The following is a 25782-nucleotide window of genomic DNA, read 5'->3' as shown; positions in this document are numbered from 1 at the left end:
TCATTTGTAATGCTGTCTTACAGTGGTACCTTGGTTTGCAAGCATAATTTGTTCCAGAAACATGCTTCCTAGCACTCATGTATCAAAAATGAATTTTCGCAAAAGAAATAATAGAAGTTCAAATGATTTGTTCCATAACCCCAAGATATTCATATAAAAATGGTTGATATTTGGTTGCAAAGTTTTTTGTCAACAAAAGTTCTTAATAAAGTTATAAAAAATAAAGAAGTACCATCAGTGTGGCTAGTAATCACCACCCACATCTGATTTTCTGCCAATATTTTGGTAGTTTTTCAAAGCCTTCGTCCAAGAAACTTGGTGGTTGCGAGTCCAAAAACAGATCAACCTCGTTTTGGATAGCGTGTGCAGAATGGAAGATAACATCAGCAAGATGTAACTGCAGGTGTGAAAAAAGATAGAAGTCCGAAGGAACGATGTCGGGGCTATATGGAGAGTGTGGCGAAAGTCCTATTCGAGTCCATACAGAGTCCAGCAGACACACACAATCTTGCATTATCTTGATGGAATATTACCTTTTTGCGCTGGAACTTAGTTTGATGTTTCTGTTCATGGACTAGCATCTTGCTGTACACCCTTACTGTCACAGGTTTTACCCTTTTTCAGATACTCTTCTTAGAAAATACCATGGCAATCCCACCAGATACAAAACATGATCTTTTTCTTAGTCGAATTGCGCATTGTGATGCTGTCAACATGTTCACCAGGTACATACCAACCCCTTTTTCAGTGCTGTTGAAGTAAATCCACTTTTCATATCAAGTGACGATGTGGTCCAGAATTTTGCCCTAGCATTGATATTCAAACATATTAGTGCAAGCCTGAACATGTCTGCCCTTATCTGCTTGAGTCAGCTCATGTGGCACCCAGTGATTGAACTTGTACGTCAAGTTTATGCGACGCATGGTGCGAATTATGGACATGGCACTAACATCTAATTCCTTAACAAGCTCTTGAGTGGTTGCATACTGATCTTCCACAAGTTCTCACAGGCAGGCCTCATCAACACCAGTAGGCTGGTCAGAGCGGTGTGCTTCTTGTATGGCATAGTCTTTTAATTTGAAGTCAGACACAACAAAAATCAGTGCTGTATTTGCAAATTTTCACAGGACTAGTTTCAGTGGTTTTACCAAACCATCATTCTCAGCTGCCAAAGTGCAAATGGGAGCTGATTTACTTACATACGAGGGCTATCCAGAAAGTAGATTACGTTTTGGAATAAAAAAATAAACAAAGTATAGGAAACAAATTTTATTATATACAGATGAAAGCCACACTCAAATACTACTTTTCTACATAGTCACCATACAAATTAAGGCATTTATCGTGGCGATGTACGAGCTTGGAAATTCCTTCGTCGAAAAATTCGGCCACCTGCGCCTTCAACCACTTCGTTACCTCTTCTTGCCTTCCATCTTGCACAAAACTTGTGGTAACCAAGCTTTTCGCTGATGATTTCGTGCAACAAACTTCGCGAAATTTGTGGAAAACTCAAAGAAAGTTCCGTTATTGTGAAATTTCGATTTTCACGGACTTTAGCATCGACTTTTTCGAGAAGTTCGGCGGTCACTATGCTGGGTCTCCCACTTCGATCTTCGTCGTGAACGTTGGTTCGGCCATTTTGAAATCTTATGACCCACTGACGCACTCCACCTTCAGTGATAATGTTGTCCCCATACACTTCACGAAGCTGCCGATAGATTTCTATCGGTTTACAGTTTTTTGCAGTCAGAAACCTTATTACTGAGCGCACCTCGCAGCTCGCGGGATTTTCAATTAACGCAGACATTTCAAACCGTCACAGTATCTGAACGGAGCACAGCACGAACCTCTCACTAGCACGGCTAGATGCAGACTGAGCTGCGCAACGCTCTGACCCCAAGATGGCCGCGCTAGCCCCGCCCCTAGCGGACACAGACGGAAACGTAATCTACTTCCTGGATGGCCCTCGTATTTCCTTCATCTCATATGAAGTGAGACATTTCTCTTTCTTTTTCTCCTCCTCAGCTGAGATTTCCTGTATAACTTCTGACTTGCAATGCATATCCATCAGTTTATCAGTGGGCAGCTCCTGACCATGTTCCTCCTCGAGTTCTTGAATGTTGTCTGTGTTCACCTTCAGTCCCAAACTCTTCCTCAAGGACACAAATTTCATTAACAAATGATGGCTGTTATTGATCAACAAACCCCTCAAAGGCATGGCCAAGAACACAATCAGGCCACAGTTTTTTTCAAGCATAATTAAGAGTTCTCATGATAAAACAGTTCCAGGCTTTGTCAATGATTTTAAGGCTGTTCATGATATTAAAATGATTTTACCAAAACTCAAAAGTAGTCTTTTAGTCACCTCAAAGCGTTCTTAAAATACTGCTTTGGCATAAAGCTTTTTAAAGTTCAAAATGAATTGCTGATCCACTGGCTGGTGTAGTAGAGTGGTACTGAGAAGAAAAATTTTGACCTGAGATCTAAATCTAAGATGTATATCTAAAAAGTTATTTCTTCACTGCATGATCAAAGTCTTGCTTGATGAATATGATATGAGGAACCCTAGCCATGCTATTAGACCTCCACGCCACACTTAAATGTGGTTGTTCTGTACTTTGCATGTTTCAAACCTCAAGAATTCTCGGAAACATAAAAAACAAGAGCTTGATTTTAAAATCTCACTTGTTTTAATATGTAACAAGAACATGAGATGGCCTTTCATGGGCTTGTGACTGGTAACTGCATTTTCTTCTGCTCTAATATAAGTCCTCTTTAGCATCCTTTTCTAAAGAAGCTTTCTCGTTACAGTTAAAAACTTGAGACAGGTAACATTTGAAGACTATGAACTTGGCAGCAAAAGCCTTAGCTGCCTGAGCATCCAAACTTGCGATCTCCTAATACTGTAGATACTGCTTCTCCTTTTAAAGTTATCAAACCACCCCTTTCTCAACTTGATGCCTCTTTTTTTTTTTTTTTTTTGTTTTGTTTTCAATTAACATATTTGCAGTTTATTTGTGATTTGGTTGTTAGTTCTTTACTGAAATGAGAAGCAGTTTGTTTTCATTTTCCAGAATGTTTTACCTTTGCTTTGATATTCTTGTAATATCTGGTTGAAATGTCCTGATCGCTTGAATGTTTTCATGGGTTTTCCTACGCAAAATATAAATGTGATCTACATTTTCTTTAGAAAGTCTTCCACATATGTATCCCTCCATCTGAGAAGACAGCTGCCAAGCGCTTTTCCATAATTAAATTAACTTGAGCCTGCACAGTATTAGATCGTATATTCTTGTGAAGTGATTTATAATACGAAATGATAAACCTCTGACATATTTTGCACTCAAATAAGTTTCGTGTGCTTAATATATTTTGTTGGTATTCAAATAATCAATGTAATATCTCCAAAATTAATTGTTTAACATGCAGAGATTTTGTGTTGTATTTATTATTATTTTTATAGGCCAAAATGTCTATGAGTGATTGTGCTGAAGCATTACAAGATTTTGAAACTCTGTGTTCTATCAACCCTTCAAACAAAGCAGCTAGGAATTCTGTAATAATATGCCAAGAAAAAATCAGGAACCAAAATTTGAAAGATAGAAGCATATATAATAATATGTTTGAAAAGTTTGTGAAACAAGATGAAGTAAGCCATATTTAACTGACTTTTTAATCTCTCATTATTGTCTAATGTTCTAAATGTTTATGGTTTCGACGTTACAAAATTTAACTTCATTACTTTAATTCAAGGTACTGAGAACTTGGCTTGTATGTAATACAAGAATTGAGATTTCTGTACAAATAGTGACAAACCTAATACTGAGGTATATTTCAATGTATGATCGAGTGTTCATTTTTTTATCTCTTTGAAATTATACTATAAGCATTTAAATATCTGTTAACCTCTTCGTCGTCTGTAACGCGTCTAGCACGTTCAAGTGAAACTTCTGCAGGGTGGCCATAACACGCTTCAAGTGTTCTTCTACATTTAAAAACTTTTAAATGCTTAAAATGCTTTCTAAATGTTTACTTGTTTGAGTTTTTATTTTTGTTTGTTCTAATACCTCCTAGAAGGCAGCACTAATCAGGCATTCTATTTCTAATTGAATTTCTCCCGGCTTTTATGAATATTCGCGCCATTTTACATAAGATACAAGCCAGTGAGAAATGGCTTCAATGCTTACTCAGCAGAAAAAGAGAAAAAATGAGGTTGTGAATTGGAAAGACAAGAAGGATATACGTTTGAGGAGTACAGTCCATAATAACTCCATGATTGATGTTGGAACATGGAAAAGAACTGTAAAAAAAAAAAAAAAAAAAACAATAATTGTAAAAGATTACAATAACGAAATGGGAGGAGTGGACCGCCTGGAACAGATGTTATCAAATTATCCTGCTGTTAGAAATAAGCAGAGATATTATTACTCTTCCATTATGCTTTATTTCCTTATACTTAATATTCATTTACATTCATCCACTACAAAAGTTATGATATACAGAGAATACAACATTACACGCTACGAAAAACAGAGAGCCACTGGGGAGAAATTTTTACAGACAGGAGAGGACGGCAAAAGAGTTAATGTAATTATCTATGGTACATAAATGACCATAAAACCAGACTTGGCTGTTTGCCATCCCATCATTACAATTCCTTCCACATTTGTTTCATTTCCTTGAAATAATTTCATGCAAGCATTTTTGCAAAACTAAGTCTTAAAATAATGTGATTTTGGAACATTAGTGCTTGACCTTAAATTCCCAAATCTGATACTACTACTAGATACAAAGCTTTATTTAAACCATGTACTTATTAGATATATTAAAACATATACTTTCTAAACACAAAGCTTTATGATTTGCCATTGTTAACATTGCCATTCAGAAGTAGCTATTGTATGAAAATATCTTAGCATCTGTCTGTCAGAAGTTACTTGTAATGTTTGTCATTTGCTCAAGATTTGCGCTAGCAATACAGGTTATACCAAATAACTATAAAAGGGGAGTTTTAAGAACTTTCTGTGCATTCTGCAATGGCTATCAACTTCATTTATTTATTCCAACTAAAGTTAAATTAAAATACAGTATGTAAGTATAAAACTAATGTTTAAACACAAATTCTGGTCTATGCTGTGGTGATAAGCTGAAGTTACAGCTTATATAACAGCTTGCTTATTATGTGATAATGACAACTTTAAACAGCTTATTCCAACTTAACATTCCGTAACTTCTGTTTACTATTAGATGGAAATAATTGTCAATATTTTTATTTATTTTTTATGAAAAACTGAAGTTTGTCTTAAAAGGTATTGTATTTCCTAGTATGTAAGTATAAAACTAATGTTTAAACACAAATTCTGGTCTATGCTGTGGTGATAAGCTGAAGTTACAGCTTATATAACAGCTTGCTTATTATGTGATAATGACAACTTTAAACAGCTTATTCCAACTTAACATTCCATAACTTCTGTTTACTATTAGATGGAAATAATTGTCAATATTTTTATTTATTTTTTATGAAAAACTGAAGTTTGTCTTAAAAGGTATTGTATTTCCTGTTTATTTTTAAATACTAAGTAACTCTTAGATTGAATTCTGTTGAAATTTCTGTTGAAAATTATATAAATTTCAGATTAAATGTAATAGCATTTAGAAATACTTGCTGTGAATACTATGGAATTCCAGTTATCCTGATCACGTTTTTCTGATTCCTAGCCAGTTTAAAATTAAGCTTGGTGTTGATTTACTTCTATTTTTCTTTTTTTTTCTTTTTTCTTTTTTTTTTTTTTTTTTTTTTTTTTTTTTTGAATAATACAGTTTGATTAAAAAGTACAGTCAATAAAAATGTAATTACATAGTGAAAACATGCCCACCACATGTCATTTGGTAAAACAATACAAATGTTCAGAATCATGACTACTCCAGTGATTCTGGATTGTTTAAATGTAGTAAGACGAAATGTACATATGGGAACATTGGGACTGCGCTTATCATTTAGATCAAATAGAAAAAGCTGACTTCCCATCAAAACCTCTCTAGGGCCAAAAGTGTGATACTGGCCGAGATCAATGCAATGTCAACCAATGTGTTGTATTGGTCATGGGGCAACTGTCTAGTCAGTAGGTGTTTGAAAGTCACATGCAGGAGTAGCAAAAGCTGACTTGCCATCAAAACCTCTCAAGGGCCAAAAGTGTGATCCTAGCCAAGATCAATTGCATTGACAATCAGTGTATTGCATTGGTCATGGTGCAACTGTCTAGCTAGCAGGTCACATGTAGGAATGTCAGTCCACACAAAAATCGCATTTGCAGCACATGTGATTCCTTTTGTTTAATATTATGTTCTCCATTCCTGGTCTTTGAGGAGGATTTTTTATATTTTATTTATTTATTTTTGGCCAGTGGTTGCTCCTTTTTTTTTTTTTTTTTTAATCCATAGTACTGCTATTAGGGAGTCTTGATTTTGATCTCTTCTGCAAAAAAGTGGGCTAATGTTAATTACTCTTTCACAGACACAGTAATCCAGGCAGTACGACGTAGACTTTTCTCAAAATACCGTTTCATATCATCTTACGAGCCTTGAGGATCCAGTACTTTTTCATGAATGAAACATCATAATAGAAGTTCCAGCATGCAGCAGCTCATTATGTGCATTATTTATCAGTAGTTTACTATTGCATGACCCGGTTGCAAAATAACAGGAAACTTCAATTCGTTAGCATCATCCTGATATGCAGTATTGGTCTTAGTTCTAATCAGACCATCACAATCCATTATTGGTCTGAAGTCTGTAATTTTATCATCGTTTACACCTTTAGGCGATTACTTTTGAGTCAATAAAATTAGAGCTATTTCAGCTCTTTCATTATCCAAAATGGACAGAATTTTGGAAGATTGCTTGGCATTTTAAAGTACATAAGCTAATGTACATACAGTTTTCCTAACAAATGAAAAGTACCTATAAAACCAACTGTCAGGTTTAGAACCTTTGTTAAGCATGGTCAGTACTTAATTACACTTTTCTGAATTTGTGACTTCATCTGGTAAGTTGGTGCTTTTAAGTCATGATTGACTTTGGTTCTAACAGCATGCCCTCCCATCATTTCAGTTAGAAGCTGTTTAGCTGAACAGCCCCTAGATAGCAGGTTGGCTGCATTTAGCTCTAAAGGGATGTGTTACCAATTTTTTAGTTTTGGGAAATGTTCTGATTTCTTGGACACAATTCGAAACAAAATTTTCCCATTGTACATCTCTCTAGATCCAGCTCAAAGCGACTGTCGAGTCAGTTCATTAGAATGTTCTCAAATTGGTCATATTCAAATTAGTAATGACAGCACTTACCAAGCAGCCTGTGATTAAGCAGGACCAGAAGTGGTCGCAGTCCTTAACACGTTCATGACAGGCACCTCTGTTACTGAAGCGTTCTCTTGGGATGGCGTGTTAACTGGATATGTCATTTTGTGGGGACGAGTCATTCGCGCTGCTAAGCCTAACTTTGGGAAAAAATTCATAGAAATTAAATTTGTCATCCAGTTGTTCCAACTTTTTGGTACGCTATGAGAAGAACGTTCAGGTAGTTGTCAGAATTAATTTTAAACCTTTATTCTTATATTTTCGTAAAAACTTTTATACAATACTCATTCTAGAATAATATAATTTTTCCTTTATCCCACAATTAAATATATATGGGAAAATATCCAAACAATCACAGATTTTATTTAACACAACACATATTTAAAATTTTAAAATATTAAAACTGTCTTTCGTAAAAATTCAATGTGCAAACAACGAAAAGGAAGCAATATTTCAAAAAAGAGACAGTATATGATATTCTTTGAAACATGGGTGTATGCAAAGTCCAACGTTGCAAATGTCACAGGAATAGAATATCAGCAAATTTGATTCATTTAGCATTTGTGTATCTTCTACAGTCAGATAGCGCTTTCGTTTTGCCATTAAAAAAAATAGAACATTAAAAAAAAACTTTTGCTAAGCCATACAAAATATTCGTCTCAATGCCAGAAAAATCTGTGAGTAATAAAAAAGTCTCTGATAGAGCATCTACTCCACTATATGGGGATAAAAAAATAAAAATAAATAAATTAAAAAGTATTCCAGAGCATCGAGAACATGTTCATTTGTTTATATGAAATGACGTAGTAAGAGCCATCACGTTACTAACACTAACGAATTAACATTTGTGTATATTCTTCTAAGTTTAAATACCTATATCGCAAAAATAAAAATAAAAAGTACCTCAAAGCATCGAGAACACTTGCATTTGTTTATGTCAAATGATGCAGTTAAAGAGACATTACATTGCTCAACACCCACGAATCTCCCTCTCATTCCGAAACAAAATACCAAAAATAAAAAAACATTGCATAGGAATGAAGGTACACATACTTAACTTTCGATATATTTCCCCATAACAGACATACAGCTACATCTAGTGGTAACAAAAAATACTAATTAAATGTTCTATCTAAAAAGTCAAATGTGGTACGGCCGGCCATAGAGTGAATTAAATGACGATTCAAATATGACACACCCGGCCGTGAGGTAATATTCGCTGCTGATGCACATATGACATGCCCGTACTGAACGGGTTAAAGGTATAACTGTAGTATATGTTTGCACAAAATTTAGGTAAATCTGATTTTTGGTCTTTTCTGTTAAAAAAGTAAAGGTAGAATAGGTGTGCATGTTGGAATTGCAGAAACCTTGGAGACTTACTTCTTCGCCAACAAGCATATCAATACTAATACATCTAAAGGAATTTTGACATTAGAGAGCAACTCCATTTCTTTTACCCATTTATGGACTTCTTTTCTTAATGCTCAGGAAATTTTTAATCCCAATTTAGTTGTAATTTGTAGCATTCTTGCTACATTAACTTGGGGGATAAAAGTATGGGAGAAATGAAGCCTGTGAGACCAACTTACATGAACAAGAAAGGAAAGTTCATTTGCTCATAATATTTTCCTCTTCCTTTTATGACACAGTTTTACTGGAAAGAGTGTCTTCTTTTAAATGTCAGTTTAATCCTAAAATGCAGACATATCTAATTTAGAGTTCCAAATTATTTCAGTTTCATAATTTGCCATCCTCCAAGATTAAACTTTGTCAGTGACTATAGCATTCTTGATTTTAACACAAATCTATTTAATCCTTCAACGTTCTTAAAACTAGTCAGGCAATTATCAGTACAGATGGATTCATTCAAAATTTTGATTGTAGCTGCAAATTGCTTGGGGGAATGAATAAAACAGTAGTTCAACATAGCAGGTAACAAAAATGCCCCCAAAACACGAAAATGTCTATGAAATTTCATGTCCTCTCCTTCAGTTCTGCTCTGCAAGAAATGTAAGTAATGTTTGTTTTTCTCTCTCACTCCTATCAGCAAAAAAGCATTCTTGTTTTCTGAAATTGCAGCTGTAGGATATTTATGAAAACAATCTAACAGTTATGGAATTATTTCAATCAGGTTGGTACCTTTCTCCAGATAATCGTTTGATGAAAGCACTTCTTTGTTGGGTGTTGAAACATCAAAAGACAGCATTACCTAAATCGTTTCTCCAAGATTTCTTTGAACACTGCCATACGAGGCAAATAATGTTATCTACATACTTTATCTTCAGTAACTTCAATAATTAGGTCCTTCAACCAAACATGAAGTACCTCCACGTAAACTTGTAATTTGGTTTGAATCTATTAATATTTTTCTCTAAGTATTAGTCAGTTTTTTTTAACAATTAATTCTATTTGTAAACAGCCGAGAGCAGGCTAATGTCCGAGGTAACACAATTTTGTATCTCTCATCCGAATCTAGCTAGCACAGTGCATCTTAAATTAGCCCTTATATCTTTAGAAGATGGCCTCCAGTGTTATAGTAATAAGAATTTTATGTTGTTTACAATGTATTGTAGTGTATTAGATAGGCATTTTGTGATGGAATTGTGTCAGTAGTTCTTAATTCGCTATTTAAAAGCACCATACTGCTGCTGCTTTGTTATTAATGCTTCTGTTTTATATTTATATGTAAAACGGCATTTTTTACTTGAATTTGAGTGTTAGATATTGTTATTGCTACAACATTTTGTGTCATAATATTGATGTAGGTAATGACCAATAAATGATTCTTTCTCCAAAGATGAAACATGAACTTGGTACAATGTGTATAAATTTTTTCCCTTGTAATTTTCTGTCACATATTTTACTTTCTTGTACAAAGTATTGTACGTGAAAAATGTTAGGTAGCATATTTCAACAGAAATATCCATTTTGACTTCTCTCGAATCCATTTAAACAGTGTTTTTGTATAACATCTGTTGCATATGGACAGACATTTTTTTTTTCTGAAATGTTATAAAATGGATTCAGAAGATACATTTTTGTGACATCTGTACAGATGTATCTTGCATAAAACATTGAAATTTTGCGAATGGGACTGCTATAGCATGTAGTTGTGCGCCTTCCTCTTTGGTTGCAATTGACCGCACCAAACATATATATATATATACACACACACAGTATTACAAAAATATTTTTTAAACGAATTTCTTATATATAAATACACACATATATACATATCCCCAGCTTGTTTTTTTTTTTAATCTTGTTGCATTTTTTTCCCTTTAAAAGTGATTGAATTATGTTGTTCTGATTAAGGTTTTTTAAATGCCTGCATAAATGTGAATCTGTATACAGTAGTTGTAGAATTATCAACAGTTTAAAAGTTTCAGTGAGGCTAAGCCTATCGAGGCCACCATTTGTTTACATTTGAAACTCTTAGTAGAAGAGTGAATTCAGTCAGTCTGTGCACCAGCTTCACTTCTTAGCTTCTTTTTGCCGATTAAGACTAAAACTGTCAATTTTGTGCACCGAAAAACCTGTTTTCCTGCCCGCTGGTCAAATTGCTTTAGCATCCAAACTTTAATTGTATCTTTTTTACTGTTTTTAATTGTATTTGGTGTTTTATGTTTTTCTGTATTTTATAATTTTTGATCAAGATGCTTTGATTTTGTACGTATTTTTATCTTGCTGTGAAGTGAGAACTGAATTAATTGAATGAGAAATATATCTAACGGAATTCAAGAAAATAAGTTTAAATGAAATGCAGCAAAAAAAAATGTGCAAAATTTAATAGGCTATACAAGGAAGCCATGTGATGTCAACATCAGATAAGCACATGCTTAGCATTCAATCATGTGATTATTTATGTTATTAATGAGGTTTCTGACCGCAGATTATAATAGTGAAGTTTCGGGGTAAAAAAAAATTAAGTATGGGTTTGCATCTGTGCAAGATTTTGGCAACCCCTTATAATTCTATTATATTTAAGCCAGCTGGAGGTTTTAAATGCAGTTCACTCTTGCTTTATGGGCAGTTTTGTGCAATTTTCTTATTGTATGCATTTTATAAATAGATTTTTCTTTTCTAATTTCAGGAAAGAATGAGAAAATTTAAAACTGAAACTGGTGTCTGGCAGAGTGATAAAAGAGACGAAAAAAAAGAAATTTATATGACTGAGACACAGAGGTTAATTGAACGAAATAATACAACTCTACGTGATGCAAATGTTATAGAACTTTCAAACACTGCCAAGTGATAATGTGGCAGATTTAATTTGTAAAGAGTTAGAAAATGATGAATGGTTTTCAGATCTCAAAATTTTCAAGACCATTCAAAATAATACACAGGGTGTTTGGAATTAATTCCTTAAGTATTGATCCTAAACACACAGTTCTCAACTTCAGTTAGTATATTGCAAGATAGTAGGTATAATGTTGATTAATATGTGTATAACAAGATATTGGGTTAGCAAAAAAGTAATTTCCAATTCTTAGGAGAAAATAAAACTTTTTTTTTTTTTTTTTTTCTCCTGTACAAAAATGAAGTTTAATCAAAATGTCATCCATTCTGTTAGATGATCATTTTCCATCTTCTGGTAACTTCATGTTTCTGGGCTGACATTACTTCTTGACTTTATCAGCAAATTATCCAAATAGTAGCAATTTAAGGTTATTGTCTTTGCTGAATTTTTTACCATTTAAAATGTTTTGTGAACTTCGAACTGAATGATAACCCTATGGTGCAAGGTCGGGGATGTGACGTCACTTCTCAGCCAAGCTCTAATAATTTTGTGCGTTTTCAATCACAATTGGCAGACACTTATGCTAGGAGGTTAATTTGCTACAGCAGGGAAGCTAAAAAAGACTAACTCTCAGCCTATGCTATCAAGTGCTATCTAAAAAGGGTAAAGAATATGAGCTTATTTGTACATTAACTTATTTTAATTCTAGTGGATGTTGATGAAAACAGAATTTATAATATAGCTGAAATAATAAGATAAATGTGTTAATTAAAGTTAAACCTTACATATTTAATTAATACTTTCTCGAGATTGAATCTCCAGAGGTTTCTTACTTTATACTCTGTATTTCCATTTTACATTTTATTTCCAAGATGGGAGAAGCATGAGTGGCTTGGCTAGGAATATCATGAAATTAATGTGCAAAGACTAATGTTCTAAGATATTCCCAAAACTGTTTTTTCGTGCTGAGTCTAGTTTCTAATTTAAGGACTTTAAGTTAAAAATTATGTGAATAAATCAAATGTTTTTAAACCAAACACTAAAAATGGTAAGTAGGGGTATGCATGTAAATATGATACATATTTAAAGTTTAATTGATAAATTATGCATTGTAAGGCATTACCAGCATTTGTTAATTTTGTTTAAGCTGTATTATACATTCACATTGCAATTTCTTTCTCTTCTGTATCTCAAAGAATTGATATTTTAATATCATCCTGAAGAGATGTAAGCAACCAAAGAGAAATAAAGTATCTATCACAAAGAAGCATAACCTTCTTTGTGTCAAGTACCAGGCTTTATTTCTGTGTGCCTTGCTCAGAAGCAAAAAAAAAAATATATATAGGGCTTCCTGATCAATAAGCATTAACTTAATGGATTGTTTAATCTTGTACATTTTTAGAGGAAGACAGAACACTAAAAATCATATATTTTATGAGAGCTATGCATAAGCAATGAAACATCTAAATCTGGCATACTGAACATATTGAGAACATACTGAAAGAACATACTGAGCACATTTGGTCTGTTAGCTATTTTAGCCCACTTTGGCCTGTTTTCAGTTTGTGTGTATTGTACAATTTATGAACTATTTATCTTTTAAATTCTGATGTGATCCCTGTAGAATGACTTTGTCATACTTTCTCTTTCTTTGATTTTCATGATAGCTTTCCAAATGAGTATCATTTATCAGTCAAATGAGTCATTTTATTTATTATATATTATTTATTTATTTATTTATTTATTTATTTTTCAATTTTATACTCCATCTGAAAGAGAACAAAATCTAAAGCAGTTATGGTGGAATTAAAGATTTTCTGCAAAGACATGTGACAACTTAGTTCATTTATTTTTCTAATGTAATTTATTGCTGATTATTTACTAGTTAAATGCTTGATGCCCACTTTGCATGTCGTTGTAGCAGTTGTTAGCCTTTGTGAAGCATTCAGTGGAGCCAGATATAACCAGTGCTAGTCGTCCAAGGGTTAATTAGAATAAAAATAACCTTTTATGAATTTTTTTATTAGGGAGAGATCATATAAAATTTTAAAGTGTTTTAATATTTTATGTGGTCTCTAAACCGCTTTCAGCTTACAGTGTTGAAACTTCCATAAAATTCTACAGTAAATTTAACAAATTTTGAATTAGAAATATGCTTAGGGTCATTTAGATCGGTGGTCTCAAGCTGAAATTGCATCTAAGCTGAATGCACGATCTGAAAGTATCTGAAGAGACAGGGAGAGGGAGATCCTCCTCTACCAAAAAGGACACTTTTAAACAAACTTTTAAGGTTGGCACCTGCAAGAAATGTCTGATAATTACATTTTGTAATTAAAACATATTTACAGCTAAATACTAAATTTTCAAACTGACATTTATTTTTGATACTTATAATGTGCCTTAATAAACCACTAAATTACATACTTAAAACTAAAAATAAACAGATTGTGAAAACTTTTTAAGTAGGGCAAAGCTAATATTTTTTTTTTTTTTTTTTTTTTTTTTTGTCTTCATTTAATTTTTCTTTAATGCATACTGAAAAAATATATACCGTATTTACGCGAATCTAATGCGCATCGTTTTTGGCCAAATGTAGTATTCAAAATTAGGGTGCGCATTAGATTCGAGTGCAAAGTTTGCCGATGAGTCAACCAAATTTAAATCGTAACAAGGGATTACTGTATTTCTCGACTACATTTACCGTTACATTTATCGTTGACACATTATTGAATAGAGGATACAAACTGCAGAGTACGTAGTCAAGAAATGGAGGGCAAACAGAGAAGAATGTCATATGACGCTACTTTCAAATGTAAAGTAATTCTTTATGCTGAAAAAAATGGCAATAGAAAGGCAGGGAGAGAGTTCAACGTAGCTGAGAGCAATGTTCGCTTGTGGCGGCAACAGAAATTGGCACTGTTTGCAACTAAAGCTAGTAGAAAGAAATTCACTGGCCCTCGCAAAGGAAGAAACCCTAAAATTGAAGAAAAAGTTTTGGAATTTGTACGTGAAAGGAGGGAGAATGGACAACCTGTGACTAGTGACACCATAAGGAATAAAGCAAAAGAGGAGGCTGAAGTTCTTGGAATACCGAAACAAGAGTTTAAGGCTAGCCGTGGATGGGTGGATCGGTTTATGAAGCGGATGGGCTTATCTCTAAGACGCCGTACAACAATATGCCAAAAGCTTCCTGCAGATTTTGAGGGAAAACTACTAACATTTCAGCGGTATGTCATCACACTTCGGAAGGAAAAGAATTTTTCAATGGGGCAAATTGGCAACGCTGGTGAGACGCCAATTTGGTTTGATATGCTCGTAACTACACCATTACGAAGAATGGGACTAAGGAAGTTATCATCAAAACTTCGGGATGTGGAAAACAACGCGTAACAGTGATGCTGGCAATAACAGCAGACTGGTGCAAACTTCCCCCTTTCTTAATCTTCAAACGGAAAACATCCCTTAAACCCCTAAGAATGAAAAGCTATTCCCAGATGATGTCCTGATTCGAAACCAAGAGAAGGGGTGGATGACGGAATCATTAATGCTTGATTGGCTCCGAAATGTATGAGAATGCCATTCCGGTGGGCTCTCCAATCCACCATCAATGTTTTGTCTGGACGCAGTTCGTGGTCATCTCACCGACGACGTAAAAAAGAAGATGCACACTCTAGGCAGTGATCTTGTTATAATTCCTGGAGGGATGACGTCTGTGTTACAACCCCTGGACGTTAGTATAAATAAACCTTTTAATGGGTACGTTCAGGCGGAGTACAAAAAAATTGTTTTGTGAGCCAAACCGTGTATTGACCCCGACAGGAAAAATTAAGCGTGCTGCACCGCACATTGTTGCACACTGGGTTTCTGCTTCCTGGAAAAGCATCGAAGCACCAATGATTGTGAAATCTTTCAAGAAATGCTGCATTTCAAATTCATTGAATGGCAGTGACGATGACGTGCTCTGGAACGCCGAAGATGACGATGACGATGATGAGGAAAGAAGAATTGAATCTGCTTCTGACGAAGAGAGCTGCGAGGATTCCAGTGATGAAAACATTAATGAATAAAGACGTTTACTATTAATCACTGATTCTAGAAACTGTTAGCTAGATAGAAATATTACGATTTATTTCATGTTCATATTTTACGATAGGTACCATATATACGGTAGTGGTAATTAACAATGATTGTTTCACATAACAATAGCCCACTAATAGGTCAATTCTATGTTCTGCTACTTTACGTATAAATCCATTAATGTATAAAATATGGTATCTAAATTTAAATAAAATTATCATACCATTGATTGATAGTTTATATAAAAATCCATTGTTGTATAAAATAAGATTCAATAAATTCCTCATACCATTGATGCGCATTACAGTCGTCGACAAACAATTTTTTTATTATTTAAAGTTTTAAAATGGGGATGCGCATTAGATTCGATGGCGCATTAGATTCGCATAAATACGGTATGTTTATATGTAAAAGGTTTTTAATTCTTACTGCAACTTTCAGTTACAAGTACCTCATGGCATTTCAGTTTTGATGAAGTTTGTAACCTTAGAGAAAAATTATTGGAAACTTGTCATTACAAATTGTAGATGTTAATCTATCACTCTGTTTATTTTTTAAGACAGTAATTTTTAACTGCAGGGGGAAAAAAAGGACTGTTTACATATAACTGTAAGCAAAGCAATGATTCTTATTTCAAAATTTTGTAACTGAAAATATATATCTTTTGACAAGTATGAAAAAAGTAAGATTTATTTCACAATGTAAATTAATTAGTTTTATTTGTAGATTTTTTGAGATGTTACTCATGTTCACTTCTAATCATACTGAATGTAATGTAAAACTGAACTCCAAATCACTAAAATTTTAAACCTTTCTTCAAATTCTAGTCATAATAATGCTAATTTATTCACGGGCTACCAGTTTGAGACCACTCATTTATATAAGGAAGTAAGGCCGCTTGCATCCTTTCATTCTCTGAACACCCTGTGTCTAATATAGCATTGATTATGGGATAAGATGCAATACAAACATTTATATATTTTTATATTGTTACTGTTCTAAGTAGATTATTCAAAATTATAAATGAGAAATATTTATATTATGCTTTTAATAATTATTGTATGCCCATCCAGTACTTTCTATGAAAATGCCCAGTGGTAGGCATACTTTTATATTTTTTTGGGGGGTAGTCCTTTGATGGACACACCTGTATAAAAACGTGATGCATAACATATGCAGAGTTGCCAACTCTCCCGATTTAAGTGGGAGACTCCCGATTTTCGACCGCTCTCCTGCCAACCCGATTTACAATATATTTCTCCCGACTTTTTCTTATTCTTAAAATTTCTCACGATTTTTATGCAACTTGGCTTAAGACTTTGTTATATGAATAAAAAAAACAGTGTTTTTGGACGTCTGAAAGCAATTGAATTTTCTCTACATTATATCTAAAACAAAATCTTGCGAATCAGATAGCTTCTGCTTTGTGAGTGAGAGCATTATACGTATCCAGAAACGTTCTCCAGTTCTCCAATGGGCTTCGAGCTCCACTGCGGTCAGCTGGCATATATTAGCCAATGAGGACAAAGCAAGTTGTTATTTGGACGTTCTTTAGTTATTTCGTTCAATTTGTCCTGAGTTGTGTGAGTACACGTGCCTTAGGGAAATAGTTTTAGAAATTATCATCTTTTGTTACGTCCTGCGAGAAAGGTGAAATACTCGTGTACGTTTTCAAACATCGTACACAGTTGACTTTCCTTCCATTATTTCCTCAAGGAAATGTAATAAATTTGCGAGGTGTACCGCTTGTCGTTGCGATTTTTCGATTTCGCATGGTGGAAGGGCAGATGTTCTCAAACATGTGCGTACACAAAAACACAAGGATAACATGAGTTGTTTTTAAGAAAACGTAGTATTAAATTTTCCTTCGGAAACAAAGGACCAAAAAGTGATTAATGTTCTCAAACATGTGCGTACACAAAAACACAAGGATAACATGAGTTGTTTTTAAAAAAACGTAATATTAAATTTTTCTTCGGAAACAAAGGACCAAAAAGTGATTAATGCAGAATGTCTGTTCTCTGCCTTTTTACTGGAGCACAACCTGCCACTGAATGCATCGGATCACGCTGCAGCTTTATTTAGAAAAATGTTTCCCGATAGTGAAATCGCTATGAAATACTCAAGGTGCAAGAATCAAAACAGGTGCAATTATTAAAGAAATGGGTTTGAAAAATAAATCTTCAGTTATTGATTGCATTAAAACAGCTCCGTTCTGCCTCTCTACGGATGGAAGCAATAATACCGATTCAAAACTGTATCCAATTGTTGTTTCTTCTTTTGATCCAGAGTCTTCAGAAAAGGAGTGCAGTTTACTTTATGTTCCCACTTAAGAAGGACATTTGACAGGCTTTAATCTAGCACAGCTAATTATTAAAACTTTAAAAGAAAATGCAGGCCCTCTGGATAATTGCTTAACACTTGGTGCCGATAATGCACCAGTATTGGTAGGCTTGGAAGACTGGTGTTGCAGGCATCTTAAGAAAGGAAATTTCAGATTATGAGGTGCACCTGTCACCTCTTAAATTTAGCAGCTGGTAAAGGGGCAGCTTCTTTACCAATAAATGTGGATGAACACATTGTTGATATTTATTTTTATCTTGAAAGGAGTTCTAAAAGGAAGGAAAAATTGAAACAGTTCCAACAGCTGCATAACAGCAGTTTACAATTAGAAAACTTGATGAAGATATAAAATCAGCTAGGATTGACACCCAGTGAAGTTTAATTGGAAAACTGAAAGGTTCTGATGGAATTTTAAAATATAGTGAACTGTCTAGAATTGTGTTGGCCATCTTGACAGTTCCCCATAGTAATGCAGAGTGTGAGAGGATTCTCAGTGTTGTTGCGAAAACGAGGACTAAATTTAGATCTAATATTAGTGATGACACATTAGAAAAACTTTTATTAGCGAAAGCAGGCCTACGTGGCAATTGCTGTGAACAAAATTATGAAGTTTCTTTCTTAAAGAAAGCAAAATTTGCCACTGTTTATAACATTTGTACGAAAACTGATTAAAGTGTGTTTTTTTTTTTTTTTTTTTTTTTTTTTTTTTTTTTTTTCTTAAACGACACAAGTAATAAAAATGTTTTTTATGTGTATGGTATTTTTGTGTTGCTTGCATTTAAAAATTAGTTACTATTTAAAGTTAATTCATTATTAAAAACTATATTTTTATCATTTAAAAAGTCTTTTTAACATTGTGAAAAATCTCCTGATTTTTGACTGTCATAGGTTGGCAAGTATGCATATGTACTAATTTTTTGGATAATACAAAAATAAGTTTCCTTTCTCTATACCCAGTGTATATTTATACAGTGGAAATGAGTCTCAAAAATTCATTTATAAATATTGCTCTCTAGTCAGTTTTGATGTAGAATTGCTTGCACAAAATTAAGGTGATTTCAGATTTTGTCTATAATAAAATATAAATGAAAACTGCTTTTACTGTCTTATTTAGCTAACCAAATCAAATGGAGAACTGTTTTATTACGTACATATTATACTTTAAGAATGTTTATTCCAATATTATTAACTGTCATATGCACAAGTTTAATTTTGATTAAAATTTTTTCATTGTTTTCATTGTAGAAGCTGATAAAGCATGTGTTCTGAATTATTGGCCCTCTGGAGGTTAATGATGACTAAGGGGTCGATAGCCAGTTATGTATTGGCATAATTAAGATCTCATTGATTACAAAAAATTAATGAATAAAATAATTGGTTATTGTTAAAGCTATATCATATAGTATGGAAGAAATCAAAAATAAATATAAGGGAAAAATACACAAAAATGATTCATATCTTTTAAAAATCATTAACATTTTTTTGAACATATTACTCTTTTTAAGCAATTAGTTTAGTATATAAAAAAGTAACTCACAAGAAAACGCAGTCAAAAAATATAATGATAGCTAAACTACTGAACCACAGCAATATCTGCACCTATTCTTTCAGCCTTGCTTACCATTAAAGCTCATTAACAGAAGTTATGCTCAGATGGTGATTATGTCATCAATATGAAAGTCTCTTTACGTTTGACAAGAACACTATCAGCTAACTACTGCTTCTCACCCACCACCACTATGATTATAAGGGATCAATTCAAGAAAAAGTTTTGAAATCCCAGCGCTAAAGCATCATATACATTAAATTCTGATGATTGCAAGCAGTTGTGGCACAAACTTTGATGGATAAATTCATGTTCCTCTTTTATACTTGATGCTGCATTCAGGTAGGCAGCACTAAAACTGCACTGAGGCAATAATAATTGAACAGAAATAGAAAATGCACGAAACTGAGCATTTCTCTTAAATGGGTTTATTTTTATTTTAAAAATACTTTACACAGTTACTAAGGTAATTTCCTGATAAATCAGGTCTGGAGCATTATAAGTAAAAAAAATATGGACGTTTTTTATATGGTTTAAAAACATTGCGTATAAATTTTAACTAAAACTGAAACATTAAATGTTGTGGTTTTGTGAAGAAAATAGTTTGCGCTGAAATCAAAAATGAGGAATAATTTTCTTAGAAAAAATTTTCCTTTCCAAACATCTGTGCATAATTATAGGTGTATCAAAATTTTGGTGACTCATTTAGCCAAGCATTGTCTTGCAAGATTTACTCAATCGAATTGTAATTCCAGTTAAAGGCACTGAGATGTTCATGGGAAAGGAGAAATCAAAGTCATCATACCTTCTGGTTTTGAGAAAATTATTAAATTTCATTACAACTAAATACATTTTTTAATTGTTTAAAAATCCAAAAAGGAATTATTTCCAAATTGAGTCATTTTGGTTAGATTAGGTTATTGACATTTTGGTTAGATTAGGTTATTGAAATACCGTAAAACATTCAAGGGAACCTGGCACATATTTACTTTGCACATGGCAAAAATTAAGGTCACTATAAAGAGGTTTGCTTTTGTATAACATTGCTGACTCCTAGTCTTCTCAAAGCAACTTCTTCCCTATTGCCTTTGTTTCTTGAATTCTTGCACTTCTGTAAGTGACATCATTGAACTCAAATGTTGGGAAGAGCATAACCTTTCATATCTATTAACCTTGGGAAGTTCATGAGGTTAATCACAACTGGTGTGTACCAAGCAGTTTGTGATGGATCCAATAACATCTGCAAGAAGTTTTCGGGAAGCAATGTTTATTTTTTAATGAAAGAGGAACATTTCTTGTATAATGAACTGGGTCAAGAGTAGGATCAAAATGGGCCCCTAATCTGTTGCTAAAAATACAACTAAACTTTCAAATCAATTAAAGCTAATGGAATTTATGCCAACTAGACTGATTCCTAAGGTACTAATCAAAACATAGTATATGTGTACATTTTTTATCTGCAATCAGTTGTTGACATTAAGCCTGTAGCTTATGTGAGTTATTTTAACTGTACACAAAATTTTGAATAAAATTAAATTTCCTTCAAGATTTAGGCAACTTTACAGCCAAAGTATGAAGAATTGGTCTTTTCTTAGGGAATAATTTGTTGAGGGTATAAAAATAATTAAATGAAAAGATCCTGTCCATAATACATTTTTTTCTTACGAGGATGTAGCAATCATATCGATATCCCACAAAGATTTTCAACAACTTAACTCTCCACCCAAGAAGAGAGTCATCAAGTCTTCGTTAAGACGTTGTAATACACTGTACTCTGATGGTCTTCATTTTGTGCATAGCATTTAGTTTAATTGAATGTCAGTAAATTATGGAGTCTTATGGTTATTACGTGATATACACTCATCATGAATCCACACAGTAGGAGCATCCAGATAATTATGAAACACCCTTTGTTCCTTTTATTATAGTTTCGATTTTAGAAGTATATATTGTGTCATTTTTGGCAATGGATGAAGTTAGCTACAGTAAAAATTCCGGCATTTATTCTGAAGGCAAAGTTATGGTGGGCCCACTAGTGACCCAGCGGTTAAGTCGCTAAACATTGGTAAATTCAGTCCAAGGTTTGAATCCCGGCAAACTAGATGGTTGCACGGGTGTTTTCCTGGTTTTCCACATGTGTAACTTGCATGGGAGCCAGTTTACTTGAAAGTTCTCCATGATGGTGTCACTCTCCTTAGGTAGATGATTGATTCTCGAATGATTTGCCATAATCAAATAAACCAAACTAACATTGTGGTATACTATGGTCGAGTCAAGATTTGAAATGGCTGTTCCAAAACCCATTACTCTCAGGAAAATGACATATGGCTATTGTTTTGCTCAACTCTCAGCTGAAATACAATGACAGTGAAAGATCTGTGAACAAATAAAGTTCTCCTGACTCGATTGATCCATTTTCAAACTCAAGGACGATGTACTCGCTAGATGTGGCTGTTTTTACACGCAGCTTGACAAAGAACATGCCGTAAAAACAGTTTTCTGTAATGAACCTTGAAGGTTCTAATTATACCTTGGTCCAGAGGCTGTAATACTAATGTTGCATTAGGTTGGGAAAACACTAATTTCACTGTTTTCAATTTTACTTTTGATGGGTGGGCTGGCAAACTGTCAAGAAATAGCAGAATCTTCCTATTTTTTCTAGGCATTGTTGAATCAAGAGCAATTAACCATTCTGATATTATGCTTTGCATCATGCATGACTTTTTGTTGTGATGCCAATGGATTGATGTGCTTGAATCATCTCTTACAGTTACAGGTTGGTTGGTCCTTTATCATGAGTTCAGTTTCTTCCGGTTTTAGCCATACTGCATTGCCCGTCATACATGTTAATGAAGGGTTCTTGGTTTAAGTAGAGGGTTAGGTCCGTCAGGTATACTACATTCTCTACCATCTAAATGAAAAAATGTTAAACTATTTCAATACAACATTAATGGGCTGACTACTAGTGCCATGTGGGTGAAGCTGGACCTATTCTGGATATGGCCCTATCCCATGATGTACCATGGTTAGTAAATCATGAGATATATATTTTTTAGTTAAAATAAGTTCATTTTAAGGGAAAAAAATGAGCATCTGTTTAATTACATGTATACACAATTGTATAATCTTAAAAGGAAAATGAGACTCGCAATTTAAAATCTGAGAAATTCAGTATTTAATAAGCGAGAATTAGCATTATTCAACCATTGAAAACGATTACAATTATTTTTTAATTTTAAATAACACTTCAATTTACAGAAATAGTTTATAACGAGGAGGAACCCTATGCGAAAGTAATAAGATTTAGGGATGAAATTTCAATTAAAAATGCAAAAAATAAATGATAATAAACTGTTTTTATTATATTTATCCAAAGTAATTTACAGTATTAAAAAAGAAAATTTTTATTTATTTATTTTTTCATCTCTTTATTAATGTTCGAATCCAATTCTCTAAACTGAGTTTGTTTTTCACAAATAGTTTTCATTAGATTTATTTAAAAGATAAGACTTTTGTAACTTCAGCCTTTTCAGCAAGTTTATTTGCTTTATTTTCAAGCTCTTTAATTTCTCTTTCTAAAAGAGTTGTAAAGGTTTATTTTAATTTTCTAATAGTTATTTTTATTTTGGAAGAAGCCTTTCCTTTACTTCTTTCTTACCCACCTACGATTCCCTACCAGAATGAGTTTTCACGTTTGCGTTTTATGTAAATGAGGTAGAAACTAGTGTTTAAGTCTCAGTCACTTCACTAGAAGAGCGTGTCCTGCCTTCTGGCCACGTTGTTGCTTTAAGTTTAATCTTACGACTTTTCGGCCGCATTGTTACGTGCCTGCTAGTACGCGGGTTATGTTTAATAAGGGCCAATTCTGTTAGTTATTTCTGTGCAACTACGGCTTGTTTTTAGTTTAGTAATTTTTAATTAGATTAGTTCTTATTTTTGAGTTAAAGCCCGAGTGGAGACTTACTGTAAGCCCGAGAAGGGGCCATCTATGAATGGTTTTTTAGTTGGAATAAAGGCTAAATTTAACCCTTCTTTGGACTTGTTATTTAAGTACGAGAACTCAGTGACTCTTCTCTACACAGTTCTTAAGTATTCTAGCTTTCAAGGACTACAAATTTAGCTAGAATATTAAGCAGTCTTCTTTTAAGAGAAATCAATTCATCTGTTGAATCTGCTTTTCTTATTTTATCTTGAACAATTCCCCCCCTGCTCTTCCAAATGTAACCGATACTCTGAATGAGCTAATTGAAGCTGTCCCACTCATCTCTTTCGTATTTGATACATTCTGGATACCTTCAGGGCCCACCAGCGACCGAGCAGTAAAGACGCTGGTTGTTCGGTCCGAGGTTCGAATCCCGCGAACGGGCTGGCTGCATGGGCATTTTTGTGGTTTTACCCATGTGTAACGTGTATACAAGCCAGCTTCCTTTAGAAAGTCCTTTACGAAGGCATCCCTCCCTTTAGGCCGATAGCCCTCGTTTGCTTTGCTATAATTAAATAATCCAATCCGGATCCCTTCAACATGTTTTACATAGTCACAAACTATGGGCTGGGCAATGCGTAAATTTTCCCCAGATTTTCTGTTTGTATATTTTTATTGATACTAAACCCTCGTTCAACAAAGGCCAGAGGCATAGCTAGGGTTTTCAGCACCCGGCAACAAGTGAAGATTTTGTGCCCCCTTCTGTGTGCCAGGTATGGAAAACATTTCATTTTAAAATTTCTTAATTACAATTTGGCGCCTTCTCGATGCTGCGCCTTGAATTGAGGAAATTTAGTGGAGAACCGAAAGACTTTCTTGCTTTTTGGTCTCAGTTTGAAAAAATTCACATCGACCTCTCAATTGTCGATGCAGGTAAATTTCAATATCTTTTACAGTGTGTGGTAGCAGATTCTAAAGCATCAAGACTGGTAACCAGTTTTCCGCCAACTAAAGAAAACTATTCAAAGGTGATCGCACAACTTAAAGAACGCTTCCGAAGAGATGAACTTCTGGTTCAGATTTATATACGAGATCTACTTTCCATAGTAATGAAAAATGCTACTGGTAGGATTAAAGTAGATTTAGCTGAACTTTATGATTTACTTGAGAGCAAGCTTATGGCACTCGAGAGCCTCGATAGAACTAAGGAAAAATTTGCAGAATTTTTAGAGCCACTTGTTGAGTCCTGTTTACCAGAGACTGTTCTTCGTGCGTGGGAAAGAAGCCGCTCGATGGAAGATACTGCGTCACAGCAAGATAGTGCGCGTTCGTTGGATAAACTTTTGTGCTTTCTTCGAAATGAAGTGCAAAAGTGAGGAAATGATTAAGCTCGCTCGTACCGGGTTGGGAGCTTCACGTTCTGCACATTCGCGTCCACATTGTGATGATCCGGGTTGCTCTACAGCTGCTGCCTTGGAAAATGTTCAAGACAATACAGGTAGGCGAAATTTACGTTGTATTTTTTGTGAGAAATCCCACAATTCTGCCGAATGTTTTTCTACTCGCAAAATGTCTTTAGAAGATAATCGAAAGCTTTTAGTGCAAAAGCGCGCCTGTTTTCGCTGCCTACGAGTTGGACATAGTCACGGGCAAGAAAAAATAAAGTAAAATGTTTAACATGTGATAAATTTCACTATACCATTATGTGCTCAAATGGCGAACCTGTAAAGCCAAATGAAACTGACAGTACTGTTATTTCAAGTAATGCATTGTCTAATCAGTCAATTGTTAATGAAAATGTGTATTTAAAAAATGAAAATGTGTAAAAATAGTATTTGAGGGTAGACAAATACTAGTTTATAATTACATAGTTTCGTTGCACTGTGCTAATCTTAGCGTAACCGAACTCTGGAATTTAGATGCCATTCGCATAACAGACTCAATTGAAGATGTTAAACGTAAACTTGCTCACTCTGACACCGTTAAGCAATTTTAAAAAAATTTAAATGTTCTTCCTGATGGCCGATATGAATTGCCACTACCCTTCAAATCTGAAATTCTGTTACCTAACAATAAGTCTATGACTTTTAAAAGGCATCAAAGAATGTGTCAACGAATTAATGAGGAAAATCAGTTAGACGACTATAAGGTAGTTTTTAAGCAATGGGAAGACCTAAAAATAATAGAAAAGGTTCCTGAAACTGAAATTGATAATTTGAGTTATTATTTGCCCCATAGACCTGTTATAAAGCATACTAGCCAGACAGTGAAGGTAAGGTCGGTGTTTGACGCTTCA

General features: G+C 33.9%; 1 protein-coding gene across 1 annotated transcript in view; it reads left to right on the top strand.

Moving 5' to 3' along the window:
- LOC118182023 (peptidyl-prolyl cis-trans isomerase FKBP4-like) overlaps positions 1-18733 on the top strand; it is a 63393-nt gene extending 44660 nt beyond the window's left edge. Inside the window, exons 6-7 of the mRNA XM_035351286.2 lie at positions 3464-3649; positions 11452-18733. Coding sequence (XP_035207177.1) covers positions 3464-3649; positions 11452-11613 — 348 coding nt within the window. The 3' untranslated portion in view covers positions 11614-18733. The remainder of the gene's footprint in view (positions 1-3463; positions 3650-11451) is intronic.
- Positions 18734-25782: the final 7049 nt, after the last annotated feature.

This window comes from Stegodyphus dumicola, chromosome X1 (assembly GCF_044657685.1).
Source record: "Stegodyphus dumicola isolate Sdum_Otavi_A_Nest chromosome X1, ASM4465768v1".
NCBI lineage: Eukaryota > Metazoa > Arthropoda > Arachnida > Araneae > Eresidae > Stegodyphus > Stegodyphus dumicola.
The sequence above is the reverse complement of the archived record's forward strand: the minus strand, read 5'-3'. Positions and strand labels throughout refer to the sequence as shown.